The 26,289-nt window shown below is 43.3% G+C and overlaps 1 protein-coding gene and 1 pseudogene across 1 annotated transcript in view; one reads left to right on the forward strand and one right to left on the reverse strand.

The window, feature by feature from the left end:
- The window catches only part of LOC122081611, a 32,928-nt gene extending 18,193 nt beyond the window's left edge, over positions 1–14,735 (forward strand). Inside the window, exon 7 of the mRNA XM_042648797.1 lies at positions 14,461–14,735. Coding sequence (XP_042504731.1) covers positions 14,461–14,622 — 162 coding nt within the window. The 3' untranslated portion in view covers positions 14,623–14,735. The remainder of the gene's footprint in view (positions 1–14,460) is intronic.
- Positions 14,736–20,892: 6,157 nt separating this feature from the next.
- Positions 20,893–26,289, reverse strand: part of LOC122081612 — a 30,213-nt pseudogene continuing 24,816 nt past the window's right edge.

The following is a 26,289-nucleotide window of genomic DNA, read 5'->3' on the forward strand; positions in this document are numbered from 1 at the left end:
TTGTGAGGGATCGATTCGAGTGTTTCATCTATTAGGGATTTAGGGTGTCAATTTGTTCCCATGTAGCAATACAATATGAACTTGGATTACACCTGCCAATAAGAATGTTAAAAAGAGAATCAATATTAGTAATTTACAAAAGTAACTTAAAAAAAAGACCTAATGGCGACTGATTTACTTTAAAAGCGTACTAAATTGTCCTAGGTGACGATATGGCAATGCCATATGACCGTTGGTGGTCGATAGATGAGACTACACCAGATCATACTACCGATTTACCCTTTGAAACATGTTGGGAGACCAAATCGCCGCCTAGGAGATGCCTTGACAACTATGAGTAGCAGACCCTGGTGGGAGACCACAAGTGGTGGGAGCATTTGAACCTGGTAGAAGGCTAGGGAGTTGACTAGTAGCTGTAGCAAGTTTGTGAAAGTGATCAGTGAGCTTACTGTTGTTGGTGGCAGAGGAGATGATCTCTTGAAGGACATTAGTGGGTTGGCCAACAATGTGCCCTGGTAGCGTCTAGTCTGTCATCGGCAATCATAAAGGATGAATTGATGTCGACCATGTCGGGGCGGAGAGCTAAGGGCTCCAAATAAAGTGGCAAAGATTATCGAGGTAGGGCATAGCTTGACCGAGGCGACCTGGGCAAAAGCAACGACAACAGAGGGGCCAGAGGAGCTAGTGGCAAGAGAAGTGTCGAAACAGAATGCGGAGTTGGTAATGATGCCTTCCAAGGCGTGTGGATGACAAGTGATGAGGGCGGAGCCTAGCGGAAGGCTAGGAGTGGTTGTGGCAGCGGCGGAGATACCTTCCAAGGCATGAGGAGGGGGCGGAGACTAGAGTGGAGCCTGGTTGAAGGACAGGGGAGGAAGCGTCGATGTCGATGGCACCTTCCAAGGCATGAATAAAAATTTATAACGTGTTAATTACTTGTGGTGATCAATCTACAATGATAATACAATGTTACAGGCCCAATTTGGATAAGCCCATAGTTACATAGATATTACATCATACATCTCAGCTAAATATAAATCATAACATCAGAAGGGAACCTCTGTCCACTCCCCATTGTCTCGTAGACACAGCCTCACAACCCATGCTCTCCGACAGTCATGCGTACAGTACATTGTTACCTTGTTGTGCCCACTAGGATACAATACGTCGTACCCGGGTGTAGTAGTCCCCTAAGGCCTACCATTGAGTGGGTTTAGCCAATACCTCACCCCTATTGGCAAGGGTTTATAGAACTGAGATGTGAGGTAACTCAATGCAATCTATATGCATCCATATCAACCAATAACAACCATACGTCCACATCTAACTATGGTCATAATCATAATACTGACCTCTGAGCCCACGGTACCGGAATCCTCCCATCGGTCACACCGTGCCTCAGACCGTCAATACTATAATTACTACTATACACCTCATCACAATTCACATCCACAAATCATGATCACATCAATCTTGGTATCAAAATCCACATGTGCAATTGTACGTATATACAAAATATGTCCATAATGTATCCTCGCCGAGTATCTTAGGTTCCTAAATTAATTTAGGTAATAGATGTTAGGCTTATTTATTCTATTCAAGGACAGCCCTAAGTCTCAAATTCCTATTGAATTCCCTCACCAGAATCCAAATCAACTATTTAGAAGGGTACTGATCTTGTGTCAGCATCTTTCCCACCTACTAACCTAATTAGTCCAATAGACCTCCTAATCATGGATCAAGATCTCGGCGAGATCTCTCTAATATCTCGTTTTTTTAATAAGACGAAACGAGATGCATGGCGAGATACAAATTGTACAAAAACTCGATCGAGATCTCGCCAAATCTCGCCTCTCTCTATTTTTTTGAAGAAAAAAACACCAAGGAGCAATGATGTTGGTGCTTTTGCTTGAGGATCTCCATTCCTACACTCATTGAAGCTTAAAGAGTAGAGAATATTACCTCCTCATCCACATTTGGAGTCACTTTTCTTATATATGATGTCTTTTAAATTCTTATGAATATGTTGCGTCATGTGTTGATTGTGGAATGTGGATTGTGTAATAGAGCATACTAGCCTAAGGTCCAAAGAGTTGGAGACTACTTACATAGGGTACGAAGTCAAAGTACAATTTTAGGTTTGATTTTTAAAAAACTGATGTTTCCATTGTGTTTAGAAGTCCTAAAATAGGGTAAATACCAACTTTCAAGGGTTACAAAAACCATACAACCACCGAGACCAACCATCGAGTCGAACGGGAAAAAATACATGATCTCAGCGAGATCTCTCTTTTTTGGATTAGCGAGATGGGAGGCAAGAGCGAGTTCTTAAACCTTGCTTCTAATTTATATGTAGGCTATTGTCTGAGCCCACACAACCATTGTTCCACTGTCCATCTAATAGGACTGGCTCATAACCTATTGGCTATCTATACACTTCCACAGGTAATTGGGGTAATCTATTGGATATAACAGCTCTTGGTCTGGTTAGATTGTATTCCATTCACAATCCTAGGACCCATATTTTATTAGGTTTCCTTTCACCAAACCCTTCTTAACATATTCCTCCCTTGTAAGATTTAACCATACCAAATGTGTATGCAGGTCCCATATGATAGAAAGGTACCCACAGCAAAACAGGGACTTATTTGGGTTGCAGGAGCTCCACCGACAGGTCAGCAGTATAGCCACCGGCTGGCTGCTGGCCACCCACCCACCGGTGAATGTCTGCAGAATTTTCTATTCTGCCAGACGTTTACTGAACTCTGTAGGCTCCAACTGGCCTCTAACCCTTAGGCCATGCATTATATATAGGGTCTAGTGTGTGTGTAGGGTCTTTTGTAACCTCACTTAAAAGCTCAATTAGGTGAACCCTAGCTTAGTTCACTCAATTCCAATACAATTCTGAGCATTAATTTAGAAATCTGTTAAACTGAAGAGGCTGGGGTCTTTTTCCTTAAATCTTACCACCCAGTTAGGGCCAAGGTTCAAAATCTAGGCGAGATCTCAGCGAGTTGGGTGTTTTTTTTACTCAGTTGACTGTTTCGGCAGTCAAACGGTCATATTATGACCTGAAACTTGGTGGAGAGCTTGTTTTAAGGTTAACAAACATGCTTAGAACTTAATTTGCAAAAATATTTGAACATGACAGTGTTTTAGAGTTGCATGATGCAGTTGGGCGTTGGGTTTAAAATATCTTTTGATTAGATTCTTTCTTTGCTTTCCCTTTTAGAATTAGAATTTAGTTTGCAAGTATTCTTATTTGAGTGAGGTTTTTTTCTATTATAGATTAGATGCAATATTTGTTTCAGCTTCAAATAGGATTAGGTTTATTTTTTGTCTTTAATTAGAGTTATTGTACCCAACTGAAGAATTGAATTGAATGAAATTAAAAGTGTTGTAATAATGGGTTTTAGGGAAAGTGTCAGTTACCAAATGGACCTAAGGGGTTTAATGGTTTTTGTAATTCTCTAGAACCTTCTCTCCATTGTTATAAATAAAGAGGGCTAGTGTCATATGAGACTCAAGTCATTACCCCATTTAACATGGTATCAGAGCCATAGGATCCGAACCTAAGGGCTCTCCCTTTTCTCCATCTCTTTGCCTCTTTCTCATTTCTCTTTCTCCCAGCACCTCCCTCCATCTATCTTCATTTGCTCTCTCTCGTGGTGGGAGCTTCTGAAACCACCAAGAGGGTTTCTAGCCTCCATCCATCCTTCCCCTGGGCTCTCAAACTCTCTTTTACAATAATCTGAGAGACCCATAACCTTTTTTTCATCACTTTTTCAGGGTGTTTTACTTGAGAACGTTTTTTCATTACCAGGATGCTTTTTCCCTGCTCGATGCTTCGATCGTCTTGATGTTTGTTGCGGTTGGTGCCTTTTATCCTTGTCGTGGTATGTACCAATCACTTTTTCATTTGAGGTATATTCTAGAGCTATCCCTAAAATCTTTTTCTCAAGGTTTTACCCTTTATCGATTTTTCAGTTTTCTAGCTTTTTCTGGTTAGTTTGGTGCTTTCTATATCTCTAGCTAGTGTCTCTTCTATTTGCACAGCTCCCTTGAGTAGCAACCGTGTCTATCTACTCCTCAGCTTCTACTGACAGAGACACCACAACTCTTCCTACCCTTCCACCTTGTGTTATCAAGCTTGATGACACAAACTATGTGGTCATGCTTGGTTTGCATCTCCATCAAGTCCCGTGGCTATTACTGGTACCTCATTGAAACCACGAAACGTCTGACCACCGGTACTGAGATTGACAAGTGGGAGTATGTCAACTCTCTGGTTATGGCCTTCCTTGTCAGTTCCATGTTGCCACAGCTTCCGCGTGGTTATCTCGTTGTCTTCGCTGCGAAGATCTGGAAGTCTGTCCAGAATATCTATTCCCAGACAGGAAATGATGCTCAGGTCTTTGAGCTTCACCAGAAGGTTCGTGATCTGAGGCAGAGAGGGCTCACTTAGTCATAGTACTACTATGAGTTGCAGACACTATGGACTGAGTTGGATTTCTATGAGTAGTATACTCCTTCCACTCCTGAAGATGTCACCAAGTTTCAGAAGCGAGAGGACAAGATCAGGGTCTATGACTTTTTGGTAGGTCTGAATGTGGAGTTTGATCAGTTGTAGTCCCAGGTTTTGAGTCGTGACCTTTTCCTACCTTGGATCAAGCCTATGCTGTGATCCAACTTGAGGACAGTCGACGTACCACTATGCTTCCACAATAAGATGCCACTCCTATTGAGAGATTTGCACTTGTTTCTGGCACTCAGTCCCTTAGTGTAGCCCCATAGTCGGGTGGCTCCTATCAGGACTCTAGTGAAGTGCCATTATTGTGGGAAGGAGCGTCACACCAAGGAGCACTGTTGAAAGCTTCATGTCCGTCCTGCTGTTACATCTGGAAAAGGGCGAGGGAAGGGTCGTGCCGGTACTTCTGGGCAAGCCAACCACGCTGAGAGCCCTGACTCTGACTCTGCTTTTAGCTCCTCAGTAGCCTCGCTATCATCTGATGAGCTTACTGCCCTTTAGCGCCTCATGACATGTCCAGATTCGCCTGCACCTGCACTTGCACCTGCCACTGCAAGCTCTGCCCATTCCACCCCTTCTGGGTTAGGTATCTCTTTTTGTGACCATACTATGTCTGTCTCTTCTATCCTTTGGATTATAGACTCTAGGGTTTCAGATCATATGACAAGCCGTTTGTCTCTTTTTTCACAGTACATTACTTGTCCTGGTAATGGTAAGGTGAAAATGGCTAATGGGACTTATTCCACTATTCTGGGGAAGGGCTCTATTAGTTGTACCCCCTCTTTATCTCTTTCTACTATATTGCATGTTCCTTCTTTTCCCACTAACCTTTTGTCCATTAGTAGTCTTACCTCCAATCTTAATTGCAAAGTCACATTTTTCCCGTCTCATTGTGTTTTTTAAGATCTAGTGATAGCGGCAACGATTGGCTCTGGTAAGGTACGTAGTGGTCTACATCTGCTTGATGATGACTCGGCATTGGTCTCTGGTCAGGCTCTTCAGACATCTTCTACGTTACCTCCCATCTCTGAGTTACTGCAGTGGCATCGTCAGTTGGGACATCCCCCTTTGGGAACCTTAGCTAAAGTTTTTCCTTTAAAAATTGTAATTCAAGTCATTTTTTTTGTGAGGCATGTGTTTTGGCCAAACAAACTCGAATCATTTATTATGTTTCTGGAAATAAAAGTGCCACTCCTTTTTCATTGATACATTTTGATATTTGGGGTCCATCCCACTATGTATCTATCAATGGTTATCGGTGGTTTATTTCTTTCATTGATTGTCATTCTCGGACTACTTGGGTTTATATGATGCGAACTAAGGCTGAGACCTTCTGTTGCTTTCAACAATTTCACCGCATGGTTTATACTCAGTTTGGTGCTACCATTAAGATCCTTCGAAGCGACAATGGCCGGGAATACTTTGAAGGGTCCTTTCAAGCTTACCTTTCCGATTATGGGATGATTCATCAGATTAGTTGTGTGGATACTTTGGCTCAGAACGAGTTTGCTGAGCAGAAGAATCGCCACCTTTGTGAGGTAGCACGCTCTCTTATGTTTGAGATGCATGTTCCTCCCCAGTACTGGGGTGACCCAATTCTCATTGCTGCCTTTCTTATCAACCGAATGACTTCTCAGGTTCATCATGCCTTCCGCTCCCCTCTATATCTTTTCCACGGTCTCGCTACCTTTCCTATTCCTCCTAAGGTATTCGGTAGTGTTTGTTATGCTCATAATCATCATCTTCATGGAAAGTTTGATCCTTGTGGTCTCCGATGCATTTTTCTGGGGTATGCTCCTATTCAGAAAGGCTATCGATGTTTTCATCCTCCTACTCGGCGTTGCTCTATGACTATGGATGTTGTCTTTCATGAATCTGCGTCATACTATACTGCGACACCTCTTCAGGGGTCCTTCCATTGTAGAAGATGTGCCGCCGTCTCTTGAAATTGCTATCCCTGCTAGTATCCCGTTTCAGGGGGAGAGTGACACTCTTACTTCTCCTACTTCGCCTCGGCTGGAGATATGTGTGTATTCTCGTAGAGAGCAGACTCAGACCATACACATCCAGCATCTACCCTCCCATGCCAGTCGTCTCCTCGAGAGCCTGATCTTGTCCCCTTGGACCCTGGTAATTCTCTTTTTGTTGACCAGTCTCTTAAGTTGCCTATTGCTGTTTGTAAGGGCATTAGGTCTTGTACTTTACATCCTATTGCTAAAACTATTTCTAATGACTCACTCTCCCCTTCCTACTCTAATTTTGTATCTTCTCTTTCCTCTGTGTCCATTCCTCATACCTGGTAGGAAGCAAGTGCAGACTCACAATAACAGGTAGCTATGGTTGAAGAGATGCAGGCTCTAAAGAAGAATGATACATGAGATCTAGTGTGCCTTCCCTCACAAAAGAAGACAGTTGGGTGCAAGTGGGTCTTCACTAGTAAAACAGAAGGCTGATGGTACAGTGGATCGGTAGAAGGCTAGACTTGTTGCTAAAGGCTTCACACAGACTTATGGGATTAACTACCAGGGGACTTTTGCTCCAGTTGCTAAGATGAACACAATTCGTGTTATCTTGGCTTGTGCCGCCAACTTAGATTGGGATCTCCAGCTGTTAGATATGAAGAATGCCTTCCTTCATGGGGAACTTGAGGAGGAAGTGTATATGAACATTCCTCTTGGGTTCACTTGCTCCAAAACCCAAGGGAAGGTATGCAAGCTGAAATGTGCTTTGTATAGGCTGAAGTAATCCCCTCGTGCTTGATTCAGAGGTTTCCATAAGGCTATGGCGCTATAGGTTACTTTCAAAGCAATGCCGACCACACTCTGTTCATCAAGAGATCTAGTGGGAAGATTGCTATCCTAATAGTTTATGTAGATGATATTGTTACTGGTGATGATCTGGCAGAAATCTCTCAACTCAAGAGATACTTGAGTGGTGAATTTGAGATCAAAGATCTAGGACAACTTCGTTACTTCCTCGACATTGAAGTTGCCAGGTCTTCTCGTGGGATCTACTTGTCTTAGTGGAAGTATGTGCTTGATCTTCTCTCTCTGAGATAGGCATGTTGGGGTGTAAGCCGGCAGACACTCCTATTGAAGCTAATGGTCACCTAAGTAGCAAAGAAGGTGATCCTGTGGATTAGGGGAGATATTAGAGATTAGTGGGGCGGTTGATCTATCTCTCTCGCACACACCCTGACATAGCATTTGCCATCAACTTGGTTAGTCAGTACATGCATGATCCCTACTAGACTCACATGGATGTTGTGCTGCATATTCTCGGGTACTTGAAATCTGTCTCAGGATGTGGCATCCTTTTTTCTCCTCATAATCACCTTAAGGTGGAGGCCTTCACAGATGCGAATTGGGCAGGTACCCCTGATGACCGCAGGTCTACTACTGGTTATTGTACCTTTGTTGGTGGTAACTTTGTTACATGACGAAGCAAGAAGCAAGTCGTGGTTGCCCGTTCAAGTGCTGAAGCAGAGTTCTGTGCTATGGCACATGGCATTTGTGAGCTCCTGTGGCTTCATGGTTTTCTCACTCATTTGGCTGTTCTTGTTACCCCTCCTATGAAGCTCTTTTGCGACAGCAAATCTGCCATTAGTATTGCTCACAGCCCTGTTCAATATGATCGACCCAAGCATGTGGAGATCAATCGACACTTCATCAAAGAGAAGCTGGATATGGGCCTTATCACTGTGCCTTTTGTTCCCAGTAATGAACAACTGGCTTATGTATTTACTAAAGGTCTTAGTAGTAAGATGTTTCATCCTATTATCTACAAGTTGGGCATAGATGATATCTATGCACTAACTTGAGGGGGGAGTGTTGTAATAATGGGTTTTAGGGAAAGTATCAGTTACCAAACGGACTCTAAGGTCTTAGTAGTAAGATGTTTCATTAGAAAGAATATTTTGAGTGAAACCATGGCTGCCGTGAATGCCTTCCCCTTCCCTGCCTCTCTGAAATCTTCTCTGACCTTCCCTTCTTTTCCCTCTCTTATATTCTCTTCTCTTCTTCCTTCAACTGCTTTATTTATTTTCTTTCTTCTCCTATTATCCTTTTCTTTTCTATATGCTGTCGATACTCTGTTCTGGGCTATAGTCACAGGTTCTAAGAAAGCTTGTCGTCTATACTCTGTTCTGGCGATGTTATTAGGGTTTTGAGAAGTGTTGCAGAGCCAGTAAAACCCATCGATTGGATCTGTTATTTGATTTGAAGGCAGCCTATACCTAGGCAATTTACCCCTCTGGGCTTCTGGTGTTCACGCCTCTTCTGTGGTGAGAAGCCAGATCAAGACACTGAACTGAACCCTAACTTCCGCCAGGTCCAGCTTTAGAGATTTTCTATCAGGCCTAATATTTCATAATCTGGATGGGTATTGGTTGGTGTTCAGAGTCCATGGGGTTAGCAACGTCAATCTGGGTTTCCATTTTGGCTGGAGTTCTTAAGAGAAGGGCATCCCAATTGAAATCAAACCAGTTTGCCTTATGGTTTTGTGGTATCGTGAGGTTGAGGGTGACCAAGTTTGGAAAACTTCACATGAGGTCAGATCTTCTGTTATTTTCACAAGGCCCCCTTCTTTCTGAAGCTTTGTTTCTAAATCATCTTTAGTCTGAATTTAATTTCCAGAACCACCCTTATCTTAGTTTTAATCCCTGTTTCGTCCCTAGTCACTTATTTCACTCTAAAGAGGTTCTAAATTTTCCATAGAAATTATCAGATTGCCACTGCTTTGTTTAATATTGATTTAATTTCTCTTTTGTGGGCCCATAAGCGATCCGATTCCCCGGATCTGCATCAAACCCTAGTTTGGTAGCAACTGTCGAATTGTTCTAGAGATTTTATGAAATATTGCTAGAACAAGATATAATATGATAGTAAAACAAGTAAATAATGCATTTAAGCCATGATCAAAACATACCTCAGCATTAATTAATTAATATTTGGAGTACATGATTAACTATATTAACCATAAAAAAAATACATTTTATTTTGATCGAAAATGTACTTTTTAAAGGAAAAATAATAAAAAATATTTATTAACCAAAAAAAAAAAAAAATTCGACTCTGTGAGGTCATAGATCGGCCTCTAGTGTCCAACATATGTAAAATTTAGCCCTATTCAACATGTCTTTATTTATACTATTTCAAAAAAAAATGGTTTTGAGGAAAGTGGTTTACCTTTCCAAAGCTTGAAATGTGTAGATCTTCAACTTGGAGTGATCTTCAAGGCAATAGATGTGATGATGTGGCAAATTAGTGGACAATGGAGTGATTTTGTGCTCTAATGCAAGGAGGATCCGAAATTTCGCCAAGACAGTCGAGTTGGAGTCAAAATTTCGACTTCCCACCAATGAGATTGAGTATTTATAAGCCTTGGTTGGTACCGTTTGGGCGAAATATTGAAATGGTACCCAAATTTTGGCCGAGATACGAAGATGACTACCTTTCTCTAATTCGTGGCACATCTCGACTCAGTAAAAAAAAAAAAAAAAAAAAATTGAGATTTCTGAGATCTTGCGGTGAGATTTTGAACCATGGTTAGGGCTGGATTAACAAAATATGATAGTAGGACTCCAATTCCAACTCCAATTTAGGCTTAGCAGTTGGTTATAGGGAAGAAATTAGGTAACTTATCCCAATTCCCAATTCCCAATTCTGGAAAGCTATAACAATCCTGCTTACCCTATAGCAGAATTTCTTGCATGCACAACCCCATCCCATCTCCAATTACTATGAATTTTACTTGAACAACAAAAGCCCTATGATTTAGGGTTCCCACGGACAAATCAGAATCAAATTGGGTCCCTGAACCCATTCTAAAATTAGGGATTCAGTTGCAAGTAGCTAATTCATAGCTTAGGGACTAAATCCCATGGTTTAAGAACTCGGCGAGATCTTGGCTGATATCTCGTTATTTCGAAAAGGCGAGTTGGCGTAATAGGCGAGGTCAAAAAATGACCAAATCTCGAGCGAGATTTTGAGATCTCGGCGAGATCTCGGTCGAAATCTCGACTCGACCAGTTTCGGTCCAAATTCTGGTTTGGGCCACACTATATAAACATGGTTTCGACCCCAAGAGGCGAGATATCTTGTTGGTTTCGCCAGGTTTTGCCTCTGGGACCTATTTTTGAGAGAAAAAACACAAAATCTGTGGAACATTTGTTCTTTCTTGGACGTCTTCACTCGTAGTTGCATTGAAGCAAAAATATTCAAGATTGGTGGGGGCTTTTCCCTTCAAGAACACTCTAAGATGAAAACTTCTTCCCAAACCCATTTTTTTCAAAGTAACATCATCAAATCTTGTTTCTTACCATTGGTTTTTTTATGTCATGATTAAGTTGTGTCAAAATGGTGATTGTGGAAGGTGGATTGATGAATATATCATATTAGATGAAGTGTTCGAAGACTTGCCGCATACTTACATAGGGTACATTGTCAAAGTACCATTTTGAGTTTGTTTTTTGCAAATCTGATGTTTCCATTGTGTTTAGAATGGCTAAAATATGGTAAATACACAGTTTCAAGACCTACAAAGGCCATATGCCCACCGAGATCTACTAGCGAGTTGACCACCCGAAAAATAAAAGGTTTCGGCATATCTTGTTTTTGTTGGGATAGCGAGATGGCCGGCGAGATCAAGTTTTAAAACCTTGCTAAATCCCAGCTTCCAATTACATAAGAATACTAACCGTAACTTGCTACCTTACTTGTACTAGCAGAATTTATTCAACTGGGAGGGTAGTACCACTCACCTGGGTCTAGAGATGGCAGCATCCCTTCTCATACAGCAGCCCAGCCACCAGAAGCATGAGTAGCAGCTTCAGCACGGCAGCAGCAGCAGCAGCAGTAGTAGTAGCTTCATGCACAGCAGCAGCAGTAGCAGGGCAGCAGGATGCAACACCAGTGTCCCTTCTCCTTCCTCCTCCTCCTCCTCTTTTTCCTCTTTCTTTTCTCTCCTTTCTGCCTACGAATGAAGGTTTATAGAAGTGAACAGTAGCTGAATTCCACTTATGTAGTCCAGCCAATATAGACCTTAGGGTCTGTTTGGCTAGGACCTTATAATTAATTTAACACTTTAAACTATAATATCTCCATGTGGACCCCACCTCTAGCTGATCTGAAAGGTGATATACAGTCAGCATGAAGACTTTTATGTATGGGGTAAACGGGGTGAGCTGAGCTGTAGGGGTGTGGGCCCCACAAAATAATAATGTAATTTATTCTACAGACAGCTCCATCGGCAGGTGTCACCGGCTGGCCAGGCAGGTGACCTGTCGGGAACAGTAAAATCTGTTTGCCTGCAGTCCCAACCACTTGGCTCTCAAGTCCAGTAGGTGTGTGGCCTCGTGTACACTGATTTGGCCATTTTGCCCCCTTGTTTGGCCTATGTAGGCTGTCAGTTACTCTTCCCTCAATGCAACCTACACTGGCCAAATTGGATAGCCAGTTGCCCTCAGTGCTTGCTAGGTCCAGTCACTTAGGATCATAGCTGCATTTAATACAGGATATCACAGCTGGCGGTGAGAGAAGTGTCAGAATAGGATGCAGAGTTGGTGATGACACCTTCCAAGATGTGAGGATGACCAGTGACGAGGACGGAGCCTAGCGGAAGGCCATGAGTGGTTGTGGCGGCGGCGGAGATACCTTCCAAGGCATGCGGAGGGGCGGAGACTAGAGTGGAGCCTGGCTGAAGGCCAGGGGAGGAAGCGGCGATGTCGATGGCACCTTCCAAGGCGTGGGAATGGGAGACAGAGGCCTGTCGAGTCACAAGGAGTTTCTGCAGGAGGCTGCATACAGAGGAGGAAATCAGGAAAGGAGGAGCCAGGGATGTCAGTTGAAGAAGGACCCTTCAAGAGATGGCAGGTTATGGCTGATAGGAGTGTTGACGGGTTAAGGAGAGTGGTGGTTTGAGGGTCAGAAGGATGAGGACCAGGAAAGGACGCCAGGATAGGAGTGGGACTATAATGGTAAGGGATCATACAAGGGGAAGCAAGAGGGAAGAGGAGGGTGAGTGTCGGTGGGGGTATAAGGGTCTCGAGAGGAGTAGAAAGGGGCAGACAAAGGTAGAGGGGCGGGGAGGATTAGAGATAGAAGCAAGGGTATGCGAAAGGAGGCCGACAGACTGCAGGGTAGAGGGAGGGCGAGAGTCGGGGATGGCTGCATTAGAGCCGGGGAAGGAAGAGACCTTCTTAGACGAGGCGGAGGAGAGGGAATAAGAGGAATCAATGTCAGAGCCAGAGCAAGAGGGATTTGACAGTAGATGGAAGCGGTTTGGACCAGTGGTTAGAAGCAAAGAATCCAAAGGTCCTATGGAAGCAGGCCTGGAGCGAGGGGAGTCAGTTTTCTGAAGGGCGTGGATCTGCCATGCGGCTACGGTTCTGGGGGTGCTTTCTACATCTAGTGCAGCCCTTGGGTCGCACAGGAGCAGAAGGCTTAGTAGCTTCAGTTGGAACAGGGATAACCTCAGGCAGGGGTGGTTTTTGGGGCACAACTTTCAGTCTTATGCCTAAAGGTTTTGCAAATATAGCATATATGGGGCACCAGTCGTATTGAATCACCTGATAGATGGAGAAGCCATCGGCATTGTGGATGTTCACTGTGGTTGGCGGGGGACCTCTGTATAGACTTCAACACAGATGCGAGCGAAGGCCAAAAGGTCTTGAGTCCTCGTACGAAGGTCGGAGTAAAGAGGCTTTTCGATAATCGACCCAATGATACTGAGGCCTTTCGCACACCAGTAGTGAAGAGGCAAATTCGGTAGGGATATGCACGCCGGGATAGTCTTGAAGTCCACTTTGATGAATGAAAGGAACTGATCCCATTGCCCAAGGAAAATGGGCTTTTTGCAACCATCCAAGGACCGACGTCCAGGGCAAAGTTTTTCTCCACATCACTGGGGAAGTTAAATATTTTTAATCCATTGTCAAGGAGTGACATCAAAAGCGTGCCGGAGATCTTCCACTGCCAAGAGGAGGAGGATTTCACAATGGGAAATGGCAGCCAGCTACCGAGGAAATGACCTGTAAGGCAGTTTTGCCATTTAGCAATCTCAGAGGCCAGCAGCTGCAGGGCAGAATCCAACCAAAGCATCCTCAAGGCGGGTGGGATCGATAAAGGACAAGGGAAAGCCGACATGGGGGGGATGAGAGCTATGGGAAGCAACTGAGGCCCAGGATTTCTGAGGGGGAGGCGAGGGAGAGGGAGGTTTGGGAGAGGGAGAGGAGGGAGATGAGGGATTGTCGATTGGAGGGGGAGGTTTGGGAGGAGGAGAGTGAGAGAGGGAGATGAGGGGGTGTCGATGGGAGAGGAGTCAGGGAGGAGAGGGGAAATTCCGGCGGTGGAAACCGTCAGAGGAGGGAGGGTCATGCCCCCTCAATTTTTATGTTGGAGTGTTTGGAGGAATTCAAACGAATCTTTGACCTCAGTATTATCCATGCAGAGAGCTGTGGTAGAATTCAGGATGGAGTTGTTATGTAATGTACATTAGCATGTAGCTTGTAAGCCACATTGTGCAGTGTTTCTTTTTTGGTCTACAGTTCTCCATTCTGGTGAAATCAGTTGCCTATCTTTTGAAAAAGGTAGTGAAAAAAAATATATATCTCGATTTTATTATTTGGTGTTGGCTAGGTTGAGGTTACTCAGAAAAGGTACAAGTTATCCATTACAGTTTCTTAACATTTGGTTGAACACTAGAACTTAATGATTGATGAGGGTAAAAGAAATTTTGAGGAAAATTCATGTTTTCTCTCTGGTAATGTGTTGTATTGTCGTCGTATTCTTGACAGTGGATAGCAAATGAATTGCTGGTCACAGTTTCCATTATGATAGCTTTATCGTTTCATTGCCATTTTTTTTTTTTGGTAGGAATCGTTTCATTGTCATTGATGCAATAAATTGATACTAATAGACCTTTATCTCCTATTTCAGAGAGCACAACGGAAAGCACTGGACATCCTCAACACAGTTGGGCTCTCAAACTCAGTATTGAAGCTAATTGAGAAGCGGAACCGCCTTGACAGATGGATTAAATACACAGGGATGGTAGTAACAGTAATTGTCGTGTATGCCTTCTGGAGCTGGACACGTTGAACCACAATACATGTATTCAAAACTGTGCATCATTGTAGCTATAGAAGAATCGAGTTTTCCTCTTCTTGTAAGATCGTTGGACATTAATTCGGATTTTCTTTTTCTTGATTTCATATCCTACTTTTTCCCATTATTTTACAAGGAAAGCTAGCTTGCTGAAGATGATATAGAACCTATGAAATGATTTGGTATCCCCACCCCCCCCCCCCCCGGCCGCCCCCGGGCGCCCCCCGGGGCATTCTAAACATTACTAATGTTCATAGCAATTAAGCTCTCGACCTCCAGAAGAATTGCGACTCGGGGGTACTTTGTTGTAGGGGGAACGTGTACAGCAAATCTGAAACCTTATTTAAAACAGGTTAGCAGCTAAGTCATTTCATCATACAGCAAAGTCATTTCATCATACTTTGGAAAGATCTTGATCAATTTCGTTTGACGATGTCGACACTTCTACCTATTGGAATCCCATCTGCATGCAAGCTTCCCACAACCCCCGAGGTCTTTTAGAGGAACTACAATATAAAAAGAGAACAAATTGTTTCTTCTGCACGTATGAATTGTATGTTGAGTGCCCTCCTTATTGCTTTTTTTTTTTTTTCAAATCAAATACCCTTTGATCTTTCCACCCTGTTAGGTTGTCCTGGTGTTTTGCGTTCGTTCCCCTATTGGTGTTTTTAAGGGTGTTAATCCCCTTGGGTTGAACAGTTTGGTCGACCCAATGAACGATTTGAGGTTACCGTCTCTTCGTGAGTACCATTTTTATTCTCTTACATCGATGATAATTCATTATCATTTTTATGTGCAGAAACTGAATTTTGTCACCCTTAGGACCCTTGAGAAGATGATGAATTGCTCCACCGTAGTGGGTTCAAATGCGTGCAGGTATCAGGAGGATATTTTGGGGATCATAATAAATACCTATAGAAGTTTGTGAACCCTAGGATAGAGTGGTGGAAGTTCCAACTTAGTAGAGGAAAACTTTCTCCAATAAATGTTGGGTCAAGAAGATACATAATAAAAATATTTCTCAAGACGACAAAAATATTTTCCATAACAAGTAACTCAAACATTGTATTCCCATTTTCATCTAACATGTTATGGGAAATATCTATAGCCGTCCGAAAACATTTGCATAGACAATAAACAGGACCACCATGACTTGCAAAGACAGCCTTCCAAGCCTCAGAACCCAATTGCATCGACCCACCGAACGGGTAAGAAGCTCCTTGGGGTGAATCAATGCTTATGAGCCACAACCCTCGGTGAGTGGCTACTGGCCCGGTGATCAGGTCACTCGGTTCTGATTGATCGGTCAGCAAGTCCGTAGAGAATTCTTGAGGAAACCAATCAGGCTCAGCATGTGGGCCATAAGATACAAATCAGTTCTAATCTGCAAAGGACTACCGAAAGGATTACAAATCCTTTCCTTATGTGATATCTTAATTGAATCCCCGAGACCATGGTGAATATGTGAAGCTCCCATAAACACAACAATCTATGTATTCACTTTACTATTACAACTCCAGTTGTGCTAAGACTCCTAACAATAATGGGAAACTTCTAGAGATAGACTTTTCACCGACAGTCGCTATCCTTAGCTATAAAAACCCAGGTAAACCCCATTCTAAAAGACCGATTCTTTTCCATTCTAACTAGAACTATTTGTTTGCATAGAAATCAGACTTAGGCATCAGAAAGTCCCTCGCCTTGTTAGTCCGACGCTCACTCTCATGCGTTTGTTCCTCTTCCTAGGATCCAAAGGAGGCCTAAGATGATTTTCAATAGCAATAAATTGGCGCCGTCTGTGGGAACATCATATACAAGCCACCATAGACCATAGTTCTAAAAGATGGATGTCACTCGTGTCTTTTCCCCGCCAGGCAAAGGGAGCTGAAAGCACAACTGTCGTCCCACCACTATAAAATTGAGGTGGGAGACGTCTGAGATGAATCTCATTTACAGCGAGGTGAACTTGTGGAAGATCTAGCACAACTGCCACTGTTCGAGGAAGACCTAGACCAAACCGTGCAACTTGGAGCCTGGTTGGACCCAGCCAAGGTTAAAGAGATACTTTGTTTCCTCAGGATAAACGTAGACATCTTCGCATGGTCAGCACAAAACATTTTTAGCATCCCTCGGGATGTCATTGAACACGCACTCAATGTCGACCAAGCACAAAAATTGGTACACCAAAGGAGAATAAACTTCGCTCCTGAGCGTTAGAAGATTATTCATGAAGAAGCAGAGAAACTGAAAGCTTTGCACCTCGTCGGAGAGGTGTAGTTCCCCACATGCCTCGCTAATGTTGTGATGGTCACAAAGTTGAACGGTAAGTGGAGGATCTGCATCGACTACATCAACCTCAATAAAGCATGTCCCAAGGATTTCTATCCACTCCCTCGAATTGATCAGCTCATCAATGTGTCAATGGGCCACGAGAAGCTGACCTTTATGGATGCCTTTTCAGGAGACAATCATATCAAGATGAAGGAAGCCGATGAAGAAAAGACGGCAAACCTGACCGAACGAGGAAATTACTGTTATCGAGCGATGCCATTCAGCCTAAAAAATGCTGGGGCTACCTACTAGAGAATGGTGAATACCATGTTTTCAAAACAAATCGGGAGGAACATGGAGGTGTACATTGACGATATACTTGTTAAAAGAGTACAAAGGCTGATTGGCATGTAAACGACCTAAAGGAAGCATTTGTAGTACTACAACGAAATTAGATGAAGTTAAACCCCACAAAATGTGTGTTCGGGATTACCTTAGGAAAGTTCCTAGGATTCATGGTTTCAAAAAGGGGGATAGAGGCGAATCCTAGTAAAATCTAGGCTATACAAGACATAATCCCACCAAGAACGGTCAGTGAGGTCTAGAAGCTGGCCGATCGGGTTGTAGCCCTTAGCCGATTTGTCTCCTGATAGAATGATAAGTGTCTGCCTTTTTTCAAAATGTTGAAGAACTTGGAGTCATTGAAGGATTTTCTTTGGACATCAGAGTGCCAGGATGCATTTGAAGCCTTGAAGACGTACCTTGCATCACCGCCGCTTCTCATTCGACCAGAGTCAAGCAACCAATTGCACATCTACCTAGCAGTCTCACTGGTGGCTGTTAGTGCAACCCTAGTAAAGGAGCAGGACAGGTAGCGGCGGCCCATCTACTATGTCAGCCATATCCATATGGATGCAGAGACGAGATACCCGAGCCAAAGAAAATGGCCTTCGCCCTAGTCATCGCCGTGTGGAAATTGAGACCTTTTCAGGCCCACTAAGTCATAGTACTCACCGACCAACCCCTGAAGAAGATATTGTACAAGCCTAACATGTTAGGACGACTCATCGGTTGGTCAATCGAACTAAGTGAATATAATATTGATTATCAACCTCGCACGGCTATAGAGGGTCAAGCCTTGGTAGACTTTATGGTGGAGTGTACCTTAGTTGAGGATGGAAGGGAGAGTCAAGATGAGCCAACAACGCGACTATAGACGTTGTATGTGGACAGATCTAGTAGTGAAACAAGAAGTGGGGTAGGCCTCATCCTTATCAGCCTAGAAAGGTTCGAAATCCAATATTCCCTACGATTCACTTTCGCCGCCACCAATAATAAAGTGTAGTATGAAGCTTTGATAGCTAGACTTAGGTTGGCTCAGGCTGTTTTGGTAGAGGAGCTCTTGGTCCGCAGCGACTCTCAACTCATTGTAAACTACGTAAACAGAGACTACATGGCAAAGGAAGCAAGGATGGCCAACTTTCTAAAAGCGGTAAAGGGATTGACCACTTGTTTCGCTAAGTTCAAAATCCAACAAGTGTGTAGGGAACAGAATGTGTCCGCAGACGCACTATCGTGGCTAGCGGCATTAGAGTACAAAAGCATATACCGAATGATATACATCAAAATATTGAGGAAACCAACCCACGAAGTAGAGGAACTGTACATTATACCCCAGGAGCCAAGTTGGATGGACCCGATCATGAGATACTTGAAGGATGATTCTTTACCAGAAGACTGCGCTGAAGCGCGAAAGGTTAAAAATCGAGTGGTTAAATATGTCCTAGGAGAAGCAGGAGAACTGTACAAAAGGATAGTCTTTGGCCCACTCCCAAAATTCCTTGGCCCATCAGAAGCTAACCACACACTAGTAGAGGTGCATGAAGGGATCTGCGAAAGCCACCTTGCAAGAGAAGCCTTAGCCTATAAGATCCTTAGGTAAGGATTCTATTGGCCCAATATGCAGATGCGATGGCGTACATTCAAAAATTTTGGTCTTGCCAAATCCATGCCCGATAACATGCTGACCAACCGTCAAGTTATCCTCCATCCTCAACCCAGTACCGTTTACAATGTGGGGAATGGACATCCTATGACAATTTGTATTCAGACTGAGGAAGGTGAAGTTCCTCACAGTGTTCAACGACTACTTCATGAAATGGATTAAAGCTCGTCCACTCGCACATATCATAGAAGAAAACATCCAAAATAATGTCTGGGATGACATAATCTATCGGTTCGGTATCCCAAAGATTCTCTTAACTAACAGTGGGAGGCAGTTTGACAATCCAACATTTAGGGAATTTTACAAGGATTATCACATAGAGTTCCGCAAGAAGTCTCTATGACACCCTAAGTCGAACGGCCAAGCTGAGGTGTCCAACTAAACCATACTGGACGAACTAAAGAAGAGGCTCGAACTAGAGTAGAAAAAATTGCCGACTGAGTTGCTTAGTGTATTGTGGGAATATCTACCACAGTACGAACCTCAACAGGAAAAATACCATTTAAGTTGGCATACAGAAAAGAAGCACTCACCTCAGTTAAGGTCTCAATAGGGCCTCATAAATTCCTTAACTTTGATGAGGACACAGATAAGGAAGGATAACAAGCCAACTTGGAATTCCTAAACAAAGTCGGAGAAATGGAGGCCATGAAAAATAAAGCATACAAGAGGAAAATCGAGTGAATTTACAACATGAAGATAAAAAAATGGGTGTCCCAAGTCGGTGATTTGGTCCTTCGGAGGAGAGAAATCTCTGACCAGCTCCACAATGGCAAGTTGAGTGCTAACTGAGAAGGACCATATGTTGCCTCCAAAGTCGTACATCCATGGAACATACCACTTGCAGACCCAGGAGGGTGAAGCGGTCCCAAGGGCTTGGAACTTGGAGAACTTGAAGAAATACTATCAGTAAAATCGTCACGAGTAAACTGCGTGAATCGCCAAACTATTCATTAGCACCAATTGTTAATCTTTGTTTTGTTTCAATTGTGAATCTTTTTTATCTTTTGAAGTAAAACTTGGTGTGAAATACTATCAGCCTCTTGCAGGTTGTCCCATCAGCACTCTAAAGACCAACCTCCGAGTTGGTAGAACAAGATTTGATCTACGTTAATTAGTAATGCCAGAGCGCTCCATCCCCAGATAAACTGGTAAGCTCGGTCTGCACCAATATGCATAATCTCAAAAAAAAAAAAAGGCCAATTCAGGATTGGCACATAAGCCCAAACTATGCTGTTCGAAAAAAACTCAAGCCCAACTAGGGGCTGGCCACCTTGGTTAGCAACAAAAAGCCCAATCTCTATCGATTGGCACATTGCGATATAATGCATTGAAGCCAAATGGATTTTATTCAAAAGTTAGGCTATATTACAAGATGTGGAACAAAGAGACAATATTACAAAATGTAAAAAAAAAAAAAAGGAGAGATGTCAGGCATTTTTCGCTTGACTTAGAACTGTCATTGCCACTCAACAACTCCATAGTCAAGTTCACCCCCTTAGTGGTCTCTCGACCCTCTTCAATTACCAGTTGGGAGGTTTTGCAAGCCTTCTCCTCCTTTTTCTGATGATTAATAGAATTGAAGGCTTTGAAGTCAAATAGTGGCTACGCGGTGAGGACAAAGTCTCGACAATCACGAGCCCCATAAATTTAGGCGTCAACGTGTAAGACGCGACTAATCCTTCAAAATCCGTCGAAGCCTTGTGCTTTTCAACCACACGAGGCTCGGCATCGGACAACACTTCATGAGAGGTCCAGAGCTCCTCTTCCAATTGGGCCAATTTTCATTCGGCCTCTTCCTTCGAAGATCATTCACCCTTAGAAGAGGCTTTTTCCTTGTCGAGCTGAGCCCAAAAAAACCCAAGACCAACCTCATAGATTGCAAATGAGTCTTGGAGAGCCTTTCTCTCCCCTTCACAACTGGCCTTGTTAACCACATAGGCTTCAAGAGCTAAGGCAACCCTAGCCTCCAAGACGACTGCATTCTCTCAGGCCTCCTTGGCCTCTACTCTCATCCGAGCCAACTGCTTGGTAAGGATGGCAATCTCCCAGTCCTTGGCCGTAGAGGAGGCTTGTAACAAGCCCATGTGCTCAGTCAGTCTATTTGCCCGGTTATAAGCCTCTGAAGCATAAGACATGACCTACAAAAAGAAAAGGAAGTTAAGACACGAAAGCGAGAAACAAACTCAAAACACCTAGTTAAAAACTCACTGGGGCAAGAGTCACTCTCCCTTACTACCGATCTCTTCCATTGACATCTCCTCGTGGTTTGGGTAATCCCAGGAGAAGTAGCAGGTACGGGACCAATAGACGACCATAAAGTTCTCATAAAAAAATGTTCGATTATCTCAAGGGACGATCTGCTACCGGTTTTGGTCGTCCATGGCCACGCAATCACCACGAGCTTCTGTAGCCTCCACTTCTCCTGGGGAAGGCAAATGCCTTGGGGAATAGTGGTTGGGAGACCCAGAGGGGACCATCCCAGAGGGACCACCAAAATAAGGTCCATACCCTGAGGCCTTCACAAAGTTGGAGGTCCTCCTCCTACTCCAATCCAAACAATGGAGAAAAAATCGATGGTACGAGTGACACCCTCCGTTGCCTAGCCCTCCACATGCCAGGCCAGCCAACTAGAAGTACTCGGGTGGTGGGGTGCAGGCTCCTCACCCTTTTGGAACACCAACAAATTTGTCATCTCATCCATCTCTGACTCACTCTGGGAAGGAAGCAAGGTCTCCATTGTCATCTGGGCGCTACGCCGAGCCACCAACTCAGCCATCAACACCAGTCTCCTCTTTTCAAGACGAGGATGATCGACTGCCTTGGTCTTCCTCTCTTGCTGAACTTAGGGCTGGCTTCAATTCAAAGCAGCATAGGAGGCGAAGGCCTCATGGATAGTGTCCCGACCGATTGGCACTGCAAAAAAAGAATTAAAGGTCAGACCAACATAAATAAATGAAAGGAAAAGAAAGAGCTTGCCCTAACATAACAAGTCACCTGGGGACCATCCATGCCAAGAAAGAAAGTCCTTGTCCCCCTATAAGTTGGTGTCTATCAAGTGGCCCGAGTCCTTCAACGTGTTAAAGGTCTCATCATCTACCTCTGTCAAAGTTGGCCAGACATTTACCTAGGTAATATCCGGTTCACTCCATATATTGTTGGCCGGTAAACCTTCGACCTTGGAGGCAAAAAGGAACATGTTCTTCCACCCCTTGACAAATGAAGGGTTCCCCTACATGAGTTTAGCTTACCCACTAACTTAGCGCGTACTAGCCACGACAACCACCTTGAGAGTTGAGGCGGGAAACAGACAAAAAGAGGTTGATCAACGTTGCTCGATCCATCCGTGAACTATGACACAAAACCCAATTAGATTTCTCCAACTGTTCAAAAATAGTTGGGAAGGGAAAATACCGTAAAAATGAAATACTTCGGTCACTAGAGAATGGACAGGGAAGTGAAGCCCTCCTATAAGGGATTCCTCAAAGAGATAGACTTCACCCTCAGAGGTCACGCAAGACAACTCTTTAACGGTGGGTGCTCAGAGGACAATGGAGTTAGGAATATGAAACCTAGGCCTGATATGGACCAAGTCCTCTACTGACAAATGACTGACATAGTTTGAGGCCTCATACCCGATGCTTGTTGGGATGAAGATCGATCCAATGCCTCTCTGGGCACCAGGTACATCCAAACTAGGGCCGGCCATTGAAGGAAGAATGGTATCGGAGGCCAGAGCCATCGAAGGAGCATCCCCTTATGGGTTAGCATTTGACATGGAAATGGAGGGCATGAAAGTGGTCCAATTCGCGGAAAAGATTGTGATGATCTCCGCATCCAAATTTTCAGGAATGGCATAGGAAAATACAAAGGGAAGTTAAAGGGATTATTGGTGAGAAGGAGAAAGGACATGTGACATGTTGTATGGGGCCGTGAAATGGAAGAATTCTCAAGAGGAATGAAGAAAATGCTAGGAAGAAGATGAATAGGAAAATGCCAATATATCAATTCCTACAAAGCAAGGTGAGAGGTATTAATGCATTATAGGTCAGGAAGCCATGCCCCATGGGAAAAAGCGCCAGCCAAACCAACCAGCGGGGCATTTTCATCCCTCTGATATCATGACAAGTAAAGGGATACTGAGGTGGCACCTCCTAATTTTCCAGTCGATAAGGGAGGTGCCTCGACAGTTGTAAAAGACATTATCACACCTGCACACTCCCCAAGAAGACCACAACGAGGTAATAAGTGTTAAAAAAAAAAAGAGAGAAGAAACCCATTAGAAAGGCAAAAGGTCATGAAATACTCTCACCAACTACCAGTAGATCAACATGCATAGGGGGCCTACTGTTATGGGAAATATGTATAGCCATCTGGAAACAATTGGATAGGCAATAAACAGGACCACCACGACTTGCCAAGATGGCCTTCCGAGCCTCATAGCCCAACTGCATTGACCCACTGAACGGGTAAGAAGCCCCCAAGGGTGAATAAATGCTTATAAGCCACAACCCTGGGTGAGTGGCTATTGACCCATCAGGTCACTAGATTCAGACTGATCGGTCAACAAGTCCGATACCAAGTAGAGAATTCTTGAGGAAACCATTCAGGCTCGATATGTGGGCCATAGGATACAGATCAGTTCAATGCAAGGGACTCCCAAAAGGATTTCCTTATAGGATATCTTGATCAAATCCCCAAGAAATACATGAAGCTCCCATAAACGCAACAATCTCTATATTCACTTTCCTATTACAACTCTAACTGTGCTAAGACTCCTACCAACAATGGGAAACCACTATAGCTGGATTCTTCACCAATAGTTGCCATCCTCAACTATTAAAACATAGGTAAACCCCTTTCTAAAGGACTGATTTTTTTCCATTCTAACTAGATCTATTTGTTTGCACAGAAGTCTGACTTAGGCATCATCGTCTGGAAAACCAACATCTCCCCAAAATTGAAGAAGGAAAAATCTATTTCTACGGGCCTAGAAGTGTGATGAATGTCGTAAGAATTTCGGGCTAGGTCTTGAGAGTATACATCTAGGTGTGGAATGCCTTCCTGATTAGATTGTTGACTTTGTAAGGGGCCGAGGTCCCAGCCTTCTTTTCTTGAAGCTTAGGACTCGGCCTACTCACCATGAATGCACCCTAAGGGAAAGTTCCTAAAATACGCCCCCTACATGCCCCCATACAATGAAAAGAAAGCGTATTCCACACAAGAGATGCCTTCTGGAAAGAGTCCCCGTCGGGTCCACCCAAAGCTCACTCTCTTGTGTTTGTTCCTCTTCACAGGATTCAAAGGAGGCCTAAGACGATTTACAGTAGCAATATAACACATGGCTAAACCAATGTCTTCTAAGATTGGAATACAAAATTTGTAAACTAAGAAAGCTAAGCTCTTCCCTTCATAATTTCACCCAATTGGGATTGGATTAACATAATTATAGTAGTATGAGTAAAATTGTAGCTCCAATTAAGCTCAATGGTAGGCTACAGGGAAGAAAACATACAAGTCATTCTCAGTTTCTCAAAATAAAAAAGGCAATAATATTCTACATACCCTATGGAATATATATATTTTTTAATGTGCACAGACCATCCCAACTCCAATTACAAAGAATTTCACTTGTCTAGTAAAAGCCCTATGACTTAGGGTTCCCAGGGATAGGTCAGAATCAAATTGGGACTTTGAAACTATTCTAAAATTAGGATTTCAGTTATATAGAGCTAATTCACAGCTCAGGGACTCAATTCCTGCCCCCAATTGCATATAAATACTAACCTTAACATACTACTCTTTTTTTAATGGCAGAATTTACATGAACTGAGAGGGTAGTACCACTTACTTAGGTGCAGGGATACAACACCAACCCTCACATTGCAATCCATCTAACAGGAACAAGAGTAGCAGCCTCCATGCAATAGTAGTTGCAAGGCAGCATGCATAGGGCAGTAGCAGTGAGTGCAGCTTTAGAAATAAGAGCATCAATAGCAGCAGCTGGAGCAGGGCAGCATGCATGCAACCCAACCAGCAGCCCCCCCCTTCTCTTCCTCCTCCTCTTCTTCTTCTCCTCTCTTCCTCCTCTTTCTTTCCTCCTTACTATCCACCAAATTACTATTCATAATAGGTGATCAATAGCCAAATGGACCTTAGGGTCTGTTTTGGTTGAACCTCTAATTTAATTTACTATTTTAAATTCTTATATCTCCATATGGGCCCCACCTTTGGATATTCTATAAAATGATGTAGAATCAGCTAAAAGACCCCTATGCATGAGGTAGAAAGGGTGAGCTGAATTATAGTGATGTGAGTCCCACAGATCAATAATGTAAATTTTTCTGCAGACAACTCCACTGACAGGTTTCATCGGCTAGCCGGTGGTCAGGCAGTTGACTTGCCGGTGATAGTAAAATTTATCCTCCAGTAGTTCCAACCACTTGGGTCTCAAGTCCAATAGGTGTGTGACTTTGTGTATATCAGTTTGGCCATTTTTCTTTCTTGTTTGGCTTAAGTGGATTTTCAATTGCCCTTCCCTCACTGCAACCTATACTGACTATATTAGACAGTCTAGTTGCTCTCAGTGCCTACTAGGGCCAGACATCTTAGGCTTACTGTTGCATTTTGATACGGGGTCACATTATACCTCCTATGTCCATTCCACCTACCTCTACATTTTTTCTTCTATTTTATTAATCACCCAAATTTTGTCTTCTTCCCCATAAATCCCCCCACATTTAGTATTTTATTTTATTCTAATGGGAAAAGGTCCATTTCACTTAATAATGCCATCAATTTGACCCAAATCAACTAAATCGAGACCAAAAAAAAAAAAAAAAGTATGGCATCTTCCAACTCTAATGCTGCTCATCCCATTTCTACCATCCTAAATAGTGAAAATTATCCTTCTTGAGCCCAAGCTATGTGTAGCTTCTACAAAGTTCAGAAACTATAATGCATTGTCATTGGCGACATCAGTAGTTCTAAGCAAAAGAATGGTGAAGATACTCTAAAATTTCTTGAATGCCTTGAAGATTGGGACAATAAGAATTATTGGATTCTTACTTGGATTCGTAACACTTCTTTATCGATCTTCAGTTTGGCTACTATGAGATAGAAAATGAAATATGTGATTTACTTGCCAATCTGTACACCACAATTGATGTTGCTCATCAATGTCAGCTTTTGTGTAACGCCCTGGCCCCCATTAACCTTGCACAATATTGTCCTCTTTGGCCCATGGGTCTCAAGGCTTTAAATGCGTTGTGTCATGTTAAAGAGGCTAGAGGTTATCAACTAATCTAGTAATCTCTCCCTAGGCGATGTGGGACTAAAGTTTATCCACCCTCACCGATCTCCCAAATCCCCTGGTACTTGTCGTA

Source organism: Macadamia integrifolia, chromosome 6, assembly GCF_013358625.1.
Source record: "Macadamia integrifolia cultivar HAES 741 chromosome 6, SCU_Mint_v3, whole genome shotgun sequence".
Classification (NCBI taxonomy): domain Eukaryota; kingdom Viridiplantae; phylum Streptophyta; class Magnoliopsida; order Proteales; family Proteaceae; genus Macadamia; species Macadamia integrifolia.